Source organism: Coregonus lavaretus (genome assembly GCF_964263955.1).
Source record: "Coregonus lavaretus genome assembly, chromosome: 36".
Classification (NCBI taxonomy): Eukaryota; Metazoa; Chordata; class Actinopteri; order Salmoniformes; family Salmonidae; genus Coregonus; species Coregonus lavaretus.
Genome location: NC_140023.1, coordinates 26,627,581 through 26,641,776, shown reverse-complemented (window position 1 = coordinate 26,641,776; position 14,196 = coordinate 26,627,581). Strand labels below are relative to the sequence as shown.

The following is a 14,196-nucleotide window of genomic DNA, read 5'->3' as shown; positions in this document are numbered from 1 at the left end:
TATTTATTAATGCATTTATTAATTTATTTTGATCCTTCATTTCCAGGTGTTCTCGGGCCTGATAGCGCTGCGTAAGATGTGTAACCACCCGGACCTGTTCTCTGGAGGTCCCAAGATCCTGAAGGGTATACCAGATGACCAACTGACTGAAGAGGAACACTTTGGCTTCTGGAAACGCTCCGGAAAACTGATGGTGGTGGAATCACTGCTCCGACTTTGGTTTAAACAGCAACACAGAGTCCTGCTGTTCACACAGTCCAGACAGGTGTGTGTTTGTGTGTTGGGGGAGAGACAGAGACACTGACTGGGTGGGTCTCAGGTTCCATGGAAAATTAATCGGACGATGTTGTTAGGCCTAATCCACAACTCTCTCTCTCTCTCGCTCTCTCTTTCTTCCTCTCTCCCTCTCGCGCTGTCACTCTTTCGCTGTCTAGATGTTGGGGATATTGGAGGTGTTTGTGAGGGAGAATGGCTACACCTATGTGAAGATGGATGGTACCACCACCATCGCCTCCAGACAGCCTCTCATCGCTCGATACAACGAAGTAAGGGTCTACAATTATACCCTTTTCACACTTTCTTGCTTACCTGAACCAAACTGTGCTGGCTCAGATATTTTCTTTTCACATTGTCTTTTTCAGCCTGCTTCCAGCAACTATGGTTGATGTGTAACCAGGCCTGCTCAGTACGGCTTGGCTCGATTTGGCTCAGTAGTGTGAAAAGACCTTTCAGTGAAAATCTCAACCCTGTGGGTTAGATTACTAGTGTGAAAACAGCCTATTGTCCAGCCTGCTGCCCAGTGCCTTTAGGTGTCTTCGCATATGGACCCATGATCAGATATGTTCTGATGAGTGATGAAAAAATAGTAATAAGAAATAGTTCTATATATGCTTTGACCACCATTCTATCATATTTTCCCTCTCCTCCCCTCCTCTCGTCTCTCCAGGACAAGTCTATCTTTGTGTTCTTGTTGACCACAAGAGTGGGGGGGCTGGGAGTCAACCTGACCGGAGCTAACAGAGTCATCATCTATGACCCCGACTGGAACCCTAGCACTGATACACAGGTACACACACACACACACACACCACTGACCATAGGGTCGACAGACTCCATGGTACATAGACATATCTGTAACTAGTCAGTCGTTGCTTAACCGTTAATCTCCTGGTATTGTGTTGTCCCCTAGGCTCGAGAGCATATGTGGAGGATCATACACACACACTCTTATCACACTCTCACCCCATGTCCCTGTGTTGTTGTTGTCGTCTAGGCTCGAGAGCGAGCTTGGAGGATTGGTCAGAAAAAGGAGGTGACTGTCTACAGACTACTGACCGCTGGGACCATCGAGGAGAAGATCTACCACAGGTACACTTTATTCATACCACTATATTCATACCACTACTCATTCACCGAGGTACAGTCCTCACTTACTGAGGGGTTAAAATACCGACTTTGCATAGATCTGAGCTCGCTGCATTTTGCAAAAGGCATCAAGAAGTGTAACATTTACTTTCTCAGGTACTATTATGATATAATATGCCATTTAGCAGATGCTTTCATCCAAAACAATTTACAGTATTGCATGCATACATTTTCGTATGGATTTCCCAACAAACCCACGATCCTGACGTTGCAAGCTCTCTAGTTTCAAGTTTTATTTGTCACATGCACAAGTACAGTGAAATGCTTAACCTGCCCTTCTCAACAGTGCTGTATTCAATATCAAAATAGTATAGCTAAAAATCAAACACGAGAAATACATTTTATGTGCAGGGATACTGGAGTAGTTGAGGTAGATATGTACATGTAGGCAGGGATTAGGAGAAAGTGACTGGTAACAGGATGGATAAATAATAATAATAATAATAGTAAACAATATAGCATCAGTGGTAGGTGAGTGTCAGTGTAGGCGTGTGTGGGTAGAGGCCTGTGAGCGTGCATATTGTCAGTGCATATAGTCCTTGGTGGGGGTAGAGGCTCTCGCTCTCTTGGAGCCTGTTGGTCCGAGACCTGATACTCTGGTACCGCCTGCCAGGTGGAAGCAGAGAGAACAGTACATGTCAGGGGTGGCAGGAGTCTTTGGCAATCTTTCGGGCCTTCCTCAGACACCGCTTGGTGTGTATGTCCTGAATGGCTGGGAGCTCGCCCACAGTGATGTGCTGGGCTGTCCGCACCACCCTCTGTAGGGCCTTGCGGACGAGGGTGGAGCAGTTGCCATACCAGGCAGTGATACAGCCAGTCAAGGCAGGATCCAGTTGCAGAGGGAGGTGTTCAGTCCCAGGGTCCCGAGCTTGGTGACAATCTTGGAGGGGACTATGGTGTTGAACGCGAAGCTGTAGTCGATGAACAGCATTCTCACATAGGTATTTCCCCTCATGTCTAAGTGGGAAGGGCAGTGTGGAGTGCAATTGAGATGGCATCGTCTGTGGATCTGTTGGGGCGGTATGCAAACTGGAGTGGCTCCAGGGTGTCTGGGGTGATCGTGTTGATGTGTCATGGCCAGCCTTTCTAAGCATTTCCAAGATGGCGCCGGAGGAGATGGCTGCCGTTTTATTTGTTATTTATTCTGTACATAATGTTTCTGCCACCGTCTCTTATGACCAAAAATAGTTTCTGGATATCAGGACAGCGATTACTCACCTCGTATTGGACAAAGATTTTTTCTTGAACGAGTTGGACGCAAAGGATATTCTACAGACACCCGACAAGGCCCAAATCCCCGTCATTCGCATGAGAAAGAGACAGAGATATCGTGGATGTAGGTCGGGGTGCCTTGTAAGGATCCGACGGCGAGAGAGTAATCTGCCTCTTCCATCAATCCTATTAGCCAACGTACAATCATTTGAAAACAAAATGGACGAACTAAGATCAAGAATATCCTACCAACGGGACATTAAAAACTGTAATATCTTATGTTTCACTGAGTCGTGGCTGAACGACGACATGGATAACATACAGCTGGCGGGATATACGCTACATCGGCAGGATAGGAGGGCTGACTCCGGTAAGACAAGGGTGGCGGTCTGTGTATATTTGTAAACAACAGTTGGTGCATAAAATCTAATACTAAGGAAGTATCAAGGTTTTGCTCGCCTGAGGTAGAGTATGTCATGATAAGCTGTAGAACACACTATTTACCACACTATATTTTTCGGAGCTGTCTATTTACCACTACAAACCGATGCTGGCGCTAAGATTGCACTCAATGAGCTGTATAAGGCCATAAGCAAACAGGAAAAAGCTCATCCAGAGGCAGCGCCCCTAGTGGCCGGGGACTTTAATGCAGGGAAACTTAAATCCGTTCTACTTAATTTCTACCAGCATGTTAAATGTGCAACCAGAGGAGAAAAAAACTAGGTAGGTAACAACACATCTGCCACGCTGATCCTCAACACGGGGGCCCCTCAGGGTACTCCCTGTTCACCCATGACTGCATGGCCAGGCACGACTCCAACACCATCATTAAGTTTGCCGATGACACAACAGCGGTAGGCCTGATCACCGACAACGATGAGACAGCCTATAGGGAGAAGGTCAGTGACCTGGCCGTGTGGTGCCAGGATAACAACCTCTCCCTCAACGTGATCAAGACAAAGGAGATGATTGTGGACTACAGGAAAAAATTGAGGACTGAGCTCGCCCCCATTCTCATCAACAGGGATGTAGTGGAACAGGTTGAGAGCTTCAAGTTCCTTGGTGTCCACATCACCAACAAACTATCATGGTCCAAACACACCAAGACAGTCGTGAAGAGGGCACGACAAAGCCTATTCCCCCTCAGGAGACTGAAAAAATTTGGCTTGGGTCCTCAGATCCTCAAAATGTTCTACAGCTGCACCATCGAGAGCATCCTGACTGGTTGCATCACCGCCTGGTATGGCAACTGCTCGGCATCCGACCGCAAGGCACTACAGAGGGTAGTGCGTACGGCCCAGTACATCACTGGGGCCAAGCTTCCTGTCATCCAGGACCTCTATACCAGATGGTGTCAGAGGAAGGCCCTACAAATTGTCAAAGACTCCAGCCACCCTAGTCATAGACTGTTCTCTCTGCTACCGCACGGCAAGCGGTACCGGAGCGCCAAGTCTAGGTCCAAAAGGCTTCTTAACAGCTTCTACCCCCAAGCCATAAGACTCCTGAACAGCTAATCATGGCTACCCAGACTATTTGCATTGTCCCCCCCCACCCCCTCTTTTACGCTGCTGCTACTCTGTTTATTATCTATGCATAGTCACTTTAACTCTACCCACATGTACATATTACCTCAATTACCTCGACTAACCGGTGCCCCCGCACATTGACTCTGTAACGGTACCCCCTGTATATAGCCTCCCTACTGTTATTTTATTTTACTGCTGCTCTTTAATTATTTTTAATTTTTTACTTAACACTTTTTTTCTTCTTCTTAAAACTGCGTTGTTGGTTAAAGATTGTAAGTAAGCATTTCACTGTAGGGTCTACACCGGTTGTATTCGGCGCATGTGCCAAATTAAATTGTATTTTATTTGATGATTACAGATGTGAGTGCTATAAGGCGGTTGTCATTGTGGCAAGTTACCTTAGATTTCTTGTGAACAGGAACGATGATGGTCAATTTGAGACATGTGGAGATTACAGACTAGGACAGGGAGAGGTTGAAAATGGCCGTAAAGATGCCTGCCAGCTGGTCTGCGCATGCCCTGAGGATGTGCCCTGGTATTCTTTCTTGCCCAGCGGCCTTATGAGCGTTGACACGTTTAAAGGTCTTACTCACGTCAGCCTCGGAGAGCGAGTAATCCGAAACAGCGGGAGCCTTTATGCAAAGCTCTGTGGTGTTGTCATTGAAGAGTACATAAAAGGCTTTAAGTTGGTCTGGTAGAGTGGCATTGTAGGGCAGCTCACAGCTGGGTTGTCCTTTATAATCCATTTTCATCCTTGCGTTGAGCATTGGAGCCAGTGCAGTAGGATTCCACCTTATTCCTGTATTGTCTTTGCATGTTTGGTGGTTCTACGGAGGTTGTAGTGGGACTTCTTGTATGTGACTATGGCTACTTCCTTAGCCTCAGGGTTAGCTACGTTGGCTGCGATAGCCCTATGTGTGGTGTGTCTGTCCTTTTAGTTTAGCATGTGTCTCAGTGTTAATCCTGGGCCTTTGGTTGGGAAACATCTGACCTTTACTGTAGGGACAACGTCATCGGTGCATTTACTGATGAAGCCGGTGATGGTGGTGGTAAACTTGGCGACGTTGGCGGAGTCCCGAAACATATTTCAGTCTGCACTAGCAAAGCAGTCCCGTAATGTAGCATCTGCTTCGTCGGACCACTTCTCCACTGAGCGTGTCACAGGCACGTCTTGTGAAGGGAGGCCAAGGGAGTGACTTATAAGCGTGCTTGTTTGTCGTATAACAGTAGCGCCCCTAGTGGCACAGGACACTTGCTGGGAAAAGTTAGGCAGAAAGAATAATGTCTGAGTTTAATTCAATAAGAGAGAACCTGTGAAATGGAGGGTTGAAAATAAAGAGAAGGGAGGGACAGAAAAGTAATGTTTGGGAAAGATTTGGTGAAGTGGTAAAAAAGGCAGCTATGTTATGTGTGATGACTGTGAGGCGCTATACAAATTCCACAGTCACAAGACGGGACTTCAAACAAGCCTATGGCACGTCAAGGGAACTGGAGCCTACTATTCAGATGGGTTAAATGGAAACACTGACTGTATGTCTATAACCTCTCACATAGCCTTAATATAAACTCCTGCAGAATTAAAATGATACACCAAATGTAGGCTAAATGTTGACTAGGGAACAGGTTTTTCTTTCCTTTCCCATCTTGAGAGAATGCAAATGCCAGTTAGCACCTCTACAGATGGTATCTATGTTCATCAGCATCATAAAATATGCATCCAAGCCGAACTGAAATCTTATCAGAAACATGTTGGGTCGTTTTCACAGCTTTATATTTCCTTACAACTGGTCAAAATGATATCATGTAAAAAAAAATTTGCACATGAAATATTTCCAGTTTTAATTTTCTCCCCAGTCCCTAAATTTCTTTGCTCTGTGAAAGAAGCAGAGATGACAGAACTTTACCGATGTCAGCTATATTGAAGCATTCATTCTATTGATTTATGACATTGTTCTGGTGAGCAAGGGTTTATTTAGTCTACTAGGGCAACATAATGACAGAAGAGAAGCTGCATGTATCTAATTATAGACAAGTTGACTAACAAATAGCCTACCAAAAAGTTGGAAATTATAAGCAGAAACCTATCTAAATCTGTCAAAAAATTGTTACGCCATCTATGACTGTAGCCTAGAGCGCATTTTCTATATTAGCGGGTTAGGGTCGGGTGGTGGCCTCAGATTTTTACTTTGTCAGATACAGTGGGGGGAAAAAAGTTTTTAGTCAGCCACCAATTGTGCAAGTTCTCCCACTTTAAAAGATGAGAGAGGCCTGTAATTTTCATCATAGGTACACGTCAACTATGACAGACAAATTGAGAATTTTTTTCTCCAGAAAATCACATTGTAGGATTTTTAATGAATATATTTGCAAATTATGGTGGAAAATAAGTATTTGATCACCTACAAACAAGCAAGATTTCTGGCTCTCACAGACCTGTAACTTCTTCTTAAAGAGGCTCCTCTGTCATCCACTCGTTACCTGTATTAATGGCACCTGTTTGAACTTGTTATCAGTATAAAAGACACCTGTCCACAACCTCAAACAGTCACACTCCAAACTCCACTATGGCCAAGACCAAAGAGCTGTCAAAGGACACCAGAAACAAAATTGTAGACCTGCACCAGGCTGGGAAGAATGAATCTGCAATAGGTAAGCAGCTTGGTTTGAAGAAATCAACTGTGGGAGCAATTATTAGGAAATGGAAGACATACAAGACCACTGATAATCTCCCTTGATCTGGGGCTCCACGCAAGATCTCACCCCGTGGGGTCAAAATGATCACAAGAACGGTGAGCAGAAATCCCAGAACCACACGGGGGGACCTAGTGAATGACCTGCAGAGAGCTGGGACCAAAGTAACAAATCCTACCATCAGTAACACACTATGCCGCCAGGGACTCAAATCCTGCAGTGCCAGACGTGTCCCCCTGCTTAAGCCAGTACATGTCCAGGCCCGTCTGAAGTTTGCTAGAGTGCATTTGGATGATCCAGAAGAGGATTGGGAGAATGTCATATGGTCAGATGAAACCAAAATATAACTTTTTGGTAAAACCTCAACTCGTCGTGTTTGGAGGACAAAGAATGCTGAGTTGCATCCAAAGAACACCATACCTACTGTGAAGCATGGGGGTGGAAACATCATGCTTTGGGGCTGTTTTTCTGCAAAGGGACCAGGACGACTGATCCGTGTAAAGGAAAGAATGAATGGGGCCATGTATCGTGAGATTTTGAGTGAAAACCTCCTTCCATCAGCAAGGGCATTGAAGATGAAACGTGGCTGGGTCTTTCAGCATGACAATGATCCCAAACACACTGCCCGGGCAATGAAGGAGTGGCTTCGTAAGAAGCATTTCAAGGTCCTGGAGTGGCCTAGCCAGTCTCCAGATCTCAACCCCATAGAAAATCTTTGGAGGGAGTTGAAAGTCCGTGTTGCCCAGCGACAGCCCCAAAACATCACTGCTCTAGAGGAGATCTGCATGGAGGAATGGGCCAAAATACCAGCAACAGTGTGTGAAAACCTTGTGAAGACTTACAGAAAACGTTTGACCTGTGTCATTGCCAACAAAGGGTATATAACAAAGTATTGAGAAACTTTTCTTATTGACCAAATAAATTCATAAAAAATCCTACAATGTGATTTTCTGGAGAAAAAAAATCTCATTTTGTCTGTCATAGTTGACGTGTACCTATGATGAAAATTACAGGCCTCTCTCATCTTTTTAAGTGGGAGAACTTGCACAATTGGTGGCTGACTAAATACTTTTTTTCCCCACTGTATAGTCAGGCGATTGCGGATAAGTTATTAGCAATTGCGGGTGAACAAACAGCTGACCGACTACAGGATTACGTCCACGTTTCAAGTAGCTCTTCATCTATGATAAACTGAACTATTGAGATTCTCCTCCCAACACCATCAGGAGAGACTGTGTTAATATTCACCTCTGGTGTTTTTCCCTTCAGGCAAATCTTCAAACAGTTCCTGACCAACCGCATTCTGAAGGACCCTAAACAGCGACGCTTCTTCAAGTCCAACGACATCTACGAGCTGTTTACCTTATCTAACCCTGACGGGACGCAGGGCACAGAGACCAGCGCTATATTCGCAGGTACACACACACACAAACACACACACACAAGTGGTTCCGACTGTCTGTTCCTATTGGTTTTGTGTCTGATGTTTTTATTTCCCCTCGTTGTGTAGGTACGGGTTCTGATGTCCAAGCTCCTAAGAAACCAGTCAGACCAAGGTCTAACCACAGACACTCTGTAACCAATCACAATGTTAGCTCCACTGGAGGTGGAACCATCCCTTCCCCATCGCCTGGAGACAGGACCACCCCCCTTCGCAGTAACATCTCTCTCGATAGGAACAACAGGCTGACGGACAGCCAGGAAGCCAACCAGGGCGAGGCAAGGGAGGGACCAGATATTCCTATTGACCAGTCCAAGACAGACTGTGACACACAGCACTCTAGGGAGGAGGGAAGCAACGCTCATATACACACAGACCCCGACAGAGACACAAACTCCAATCTGCCCCACAAACACAGAGAACATTCACACACTAACTCCCCCAGTCCCAGCACACAGAAGCACAGAGAAAAAAAACACAGTTCACACAAACACAGAGACTCTCAAGGACCCGGCTCCAGTCCCTACAAACACAGGGAGAAGAGGAAGCACTGTGACTCGACAGCAGAAGGACCTAAAAACAAACACGGGAAACAGAAACAGGCCAAGGTCGAGGGTCATCGCATCTCCTACCTGGTGAAGAAGAGGAGCTACAAAGGACAGGAGGAGCGCGAGGAGCAGCCGGAAAAACAGGACCAGAGACAGAGCGACGACTATGTACTGGCCAAACTCTTCAAGAAGTCGGGTATGTTTTTATGTTAATACATGTTTACAAGTAATTAAATATATTTGTATTGGTAGTTTGTATATCGCTTTAATTCTTATTCATGAAAGTTATTTTAAAGTGTTACCGTACTTTTCTTTACGTGTTTCAAGAAATCGGGTACCTCTGCACATGAGGCGTTAGTTGCCAGGTTAAGTTTTGGTGGACTGAGGGAGAAGCTCTTTGTTTAAACGGTAGAAGAAGATGAACTAGCATGAACCAAACAGTGTTTTTGTGTGTGTTTGTTTTGTGTTGTTTAACCACAATTGTGTTAGTGATTTTGTCCTATAATCACAGGGGAAAGTAAAGCCTCACAGTGCATCTTGAACCATTTTCTCTCTCTCCTCTCCAGGTATCCACAGTGTGATGCAGCATGACTCCATCATGGAGGCGTCTAACCCAGACTTTGTCCTGGTGGAAGCTGAAGCTAACAGAGTAGCTAAAGACGCTTTGAAAGCTCTGAAGGTCTCCAGACAACACTGTAGACTGCCCTACAACCGACCTGCCCCAGCTCCAACCAGGTACACACACACACACGTACACGCAGGCTAACACGCACACAGCCTAGCACATACAGAGGGTAGTGCGTACGGCCCAGTACATCACTGGGGCCAAGCTTCCTGCCATCCAGGACCTCTATACCAGGCGGTGTCAGAGGAAGGCCCTCAAAATTGTCAAAGACTCCAGCCACCCTAGTCATAGACTGTTCTCTCTGCTACCGCACGGCAAGCGGTACCGGATTGCCAAGTATAGGTCCAAAAGGCTTCTCAACAGCTTCTACCCCCAGGCCATAAGACTCCTGAACAGCTAATCATGGCTACCCGGACTATTTGCACTGCCCCCCCACCTCCACCCCCCACCACATCTTTTTACGCTGCTGCTACTCTGTTAATTATTTATGCATAGTCACTTTAACTCTACCCACATGTACATATTACTTCAACTACCTCAACTAGCCGGTGCCCCCGCACATTGACTCAGCACCGGTACCCCCCTGTATATAACCTCCCTACTGTTATTTTATTTTACTTCTGCTCTTTTTTTCTCAACACTTTTTTTGTTTTATTTTACTTTTTTATTTAAAAATAAATGCACTGTTGGTTAAGGGCTGTAAGTAAGCATTTCACTGTAATGTCTGCACCTGTTGTATTCGGCGCATGTGGCCAATAAAATTTGATTTGATTTGATACACAGGCTAGCACACACAGGCTAACACTGTAGACTTCCACATTGAGTGGAGGATTATGGGTAGTGTAGTTTAATGTGTGTGTGGTTGTGTGTCTACAGGAAGAGGTTTGGTCAGAAGAAGAATCCTTTGCTGTCTGCTCCTCCTTCTACAGCTGCCCCAGCTCAGGACAAATGCAAGGTAACTACACACCTCAACACCACAGAGGTAGAAAACATATTTGTATTCATTGTGTTCATTAGGGCGCACAAAGGAAAATGTTATAAGAAAAATTCACAGGGTGTCTGCAGGTCCTTAAAAGGTCTTAAGTCTTAAATTCATTTATCTAAATTAAAGGCTTTAAAATGTCTTAAATTCAGTTTTCAATGGTCTTAAAAAATGCAACCTGAGATGACTACAGTGTTTCCCCTATGTTGTGCAGCTGCTTAATTGTTGCCACCACGGCAAAATAAAAAATTCACATCAAATTATAGCCTACTCCTACCAAGGCGCATTTTCAAGATGCTAGAGAGCTCCACATGTATAGCCTACGACTCTGTGTGTGTGTGTGCCACTGCAAGTAGACTGTTGCCAGATGAGAGAGCACAGCGAGTAAGGTAGCCTACAAAATAGATAGCCAATTCGAAACATTGCTTGTAGCTTAGCTAGTTGGCTCACTCATTAGCTAGCTTGTTAACTATTTAGCTATTAAATGATTTGGTCAAACAGTATAGTGCATTATCGTCATCATTCCTCTAATGGAAGTGTCTGCCCTGCCCATGTGCCTGTTTCGCCGGGACCTGCTGCAGTGATAATGAGCGAGCCATTTTTTACTGCCTTTCCCACTGCACTTCTGTAGAAAAAAAATGTGTTCTGATTTTAGCTATAAGAAAAACACAGCTATCCTGTGTAATAACACCCGCCACCTGACAAACGCAGGTGGGTAAGAATGTCTAATTCACCAGATTAGTTTTTAGAAGCAATGGGCACAGGCATAAAAGTAGATCTAATTTACTCTGAAGTCTACTAAAGTGAGACTTTGTCCTCGTGTTTCTTGGCAATTTACATTGTTTTGTTGACAAGCTAGGTTGCTTTTCAATGTTTGAGTTTGCTACAACTGCTAGCAAATAGAGACATTGTTGGCCTCTACTAGTGACATTCTCACAGGCACATGTGATGACTCCATTGGCCCTGTTACCAAGGTAACCTTAAAGGGGCAGCTAAAATGTTTTGTCTGTGATATTTTTGTTAAAATACTCAGGTCACAGAATATTAAATTAAATCGAGCAATATACCACATTACTTCTTACTAGTAATACATGTATTGTTTTATAAACATTACTAAGCATGCTCATAATTTTTGTGTGTTTCTTTGTGTAACAAATCGGAGTTGCTGCTAGGTTTTTTTATCTACCTGCCACAGTGGCTGGTATACAAAAAAAGTTAGTTTTAGGCCCTCGTAATACTTGTTGTCACTGTTGAAGAGAGGAGGTTCTCAGCTTTGTGCAGGTATATTTTTTTATTTCTCAGCTGTCTATTTTACAACCAAGATATTGATATGGATTTGAGAGATGGAGCACACAAAATGAGCATTGGCCATTGCGAGCACATCGGCCTCATTGGGTATTAGGCTATGACAGCAACGTTTTTTAGGGCATTAATAATTACTTTACTGTTAGATTAAAACATGGTTACTTCCAGTAAAAATTATATTTCGAGGTAGTCCTCTAGCTAATGTGTTTTGAGTTTCCACTTACTCAGCTGGTGAATTAGCACCAAATATTTGTCTGTGATATTAGTGTAGGCAAATTCATCTCTATTGAACAAAAAATATAGAGTCCTATTTTAACACTAAATAGAACAATGGCCTAATTGTCAAACTAAAATTCATTACAATCACTGGATTAGGTTGCAGTGCATATAAGAATATCTTGAATCATGCATTCCTGCTTAGATAAAACACGTTATTTGAGTACCATCTCAGTAGTCTATTGCACTTCTTTATTAAAGCACTGTGAATGCCATTAGAAGATGATTAGCCTACTATTTGTTTTCGATTAGTGACTGTGTGAAGAAATAGGGAATATAAGCAGGTTTGTGGCGCACGCAGACCTCAAAGTCGGTATTAAATTGCATTTCAATTGGCATTAAAAAGGTATTTCAAAGTCGGTATTAAATTGCATTTCAATTGGCATTAAAAAGGTATTTTAAAAAGTCTTAAATTCAACTTGATGGAACCTGCAGATAACCTGTTTCAATGGAAATGGAAATTAGTGTTTCCTATTGGACACATCCAGGTAGTCTCTCCATGTTTCGGTCAGTTTTCCACTGTTTGGTGCTTAATGACATGACCCTGCTGAAACATATAGTCAGATATTCTCTGTTCTTCATTATTCTGTTCTCTGTTGTAACCCAGTGTGTCTGCTTTGTCTGTGTAGGATGCTTCCATCATCAAGAAAACCATTGCCAGGAAACCCATCCCAGGGGGTCACTTCAGTGGAGAAGGGGTAGGGGTGGGAGGCTCTTCCTCCGCTCTGCTGGCCCGCATGAAAGCTAGGAACCACCTCAGCCTGCCTCAGAGAGAAGTGGATGGAGGAGGAGAGGAAGAGGAAGAGGAGGAGGGGGGGCATACCACCTCGGGCACTCCTGCCCCCCCTACGGAACACGATGAGCTCCTGGTGGAGCTGAGGAACTTTGTGGCATTCCAGGGAGCTGTGGATGGACAAGCCAGCACCAAGGAGGTCCTGGACCACTTCACCCCCAGACTGAACCAGACCCAGACCCCTGTCTTCAGAGAACTACTCCGAAACATCTGTAACTTCCACAGGGCAGAGGGGCAGGAGGGGACGTGGAGACTTAAACCTGACTACAGATAATGGGAGTAGGGAGAAGGGGAGAGGAGACTCACATCTGACTACTTGTACTGTGAGGAAAAAGGAGTGTAAAGAGGGTGAGGCAGAGGAGGAGAAGTGTGGGTTGATGGAGCAAGAGAGGAACTTGAGACAAAAAAAAAACTTCACCTTGCGGAGAGAACAGAGAGGGAGGAGAGGGGGACCTGAGTTACTGTAGTAGTTGTTGGGTTGGGGGGGGTTGGGTTGGTGCTATTAATGTCCACTGGTGGAATTCCAGACATTTTTTGTTTTGTTTATTTGTTTGTTTAGTTGTTTGTACCTGGGATCTACTTGAATTCAGACATTTTACATGTAATTGAAGTTGTAACAGAAATTGATTACCGTTCTCGTGGCAGCAGGATATTATGCTGGCAGCGCGATCGCAGATTTTTAAAATTCAAAATAAGAGTCCCCCTACAAAGACATGCTAAACTTTGGGAATATCGCTTTATTTTTTGCACTCTAGTGCAGTACAACTGTTTTTCACAGCATTGCAACCACATTTAAGAAGATGTCTTAGTCCACCGCATCCACCGATGTTGCACTTCCACATGAAAGGTGTGCAGAGCTAGAGCGGTGTTTGTCAGACCATGAGACATCCCGAAAATCGGTCTTCTCACTAAAATGTCTGTAGCGTCCGAACGGCCTTCAAACTGTTATGACCCCTCTATGGAAAGATGACGATGGTGTTCTTCTCTCTACGACCCACACAAGCGTCTTGGGACTCGTCTGAAGTCAGTACAGCTGATCTGCCAACTTCTTTCTGTAGAGTCAAACAGTTTGGGCTACACACTAATATCTGTCACGAACACATACAGTACCAGTGAAAAGTGTTAAACAAATCAAAATATATTTTATATTTGAGATTCTTCAAATAGCCACCGTTTGCCTTGATGACAGCTTTGCACACTCTTGGCATTCTCTCAACCAGCTTCACCTGGAATGCTTTGCCAACAGTCTTGAAGGAGTTCCCATATATGCTGAGCACTTGTTGGCTGCTTTGCCTAAACTCTGCGGTCCAACTCATCCCAAACCATCTCGATTGGGTTGAGGTAGGGGGATTGTGGAGGCCAGATCAACTGA

At 44.5% G+C, this 14,196-nt stretch overlaps 1 protein-coding gene across 1 annotated transcript in view; it reads left to right on the top strand.

The window, feature by feature from the left end:
* ercc6 (excision repair cross-complementation group 6) overlaps positions 1-13,226 on the top strand; it is a 49,011-nt gene extending 35,785 nt beyond the window's left edge. The window contains exons 16-24 of the mRNA XM_084153120.1: positions 47-265; positions 435-545; positions 947-1,066; positions 1,274-1,368; positions 8,124-8,269; positions 8,365-9,039; positions 9,410-9,578; positions 10,345-10,423; positions 12,661-13,226. Coding sequence (XP_084009246.1) covers positions 47-265; positions 435-545; positions 947-1,066; positions 1,274-1,368; positions 8,124-8,269; positions 8,365-9,039; positions 9,410-9,578; positions 10,345-10,423; positions 12,661-13,098 — 2,052 coding nt within the window. The 3' untranslated portion in view covers positions 13,099-13,226. The remainder of the gene's footprint in view (positions 1-46; positions 266-434; positions 546-946; positions 1,067-1,273; positions 1,369-8,123; positions 8,270-8,364; positions 9,040-9,409; positions 9,579-10,344; positions 10,424-12,660) is intronic.
* The last annotated feature ends 970 nt before the right edge of the window (positions 13,227-14,196 follow it).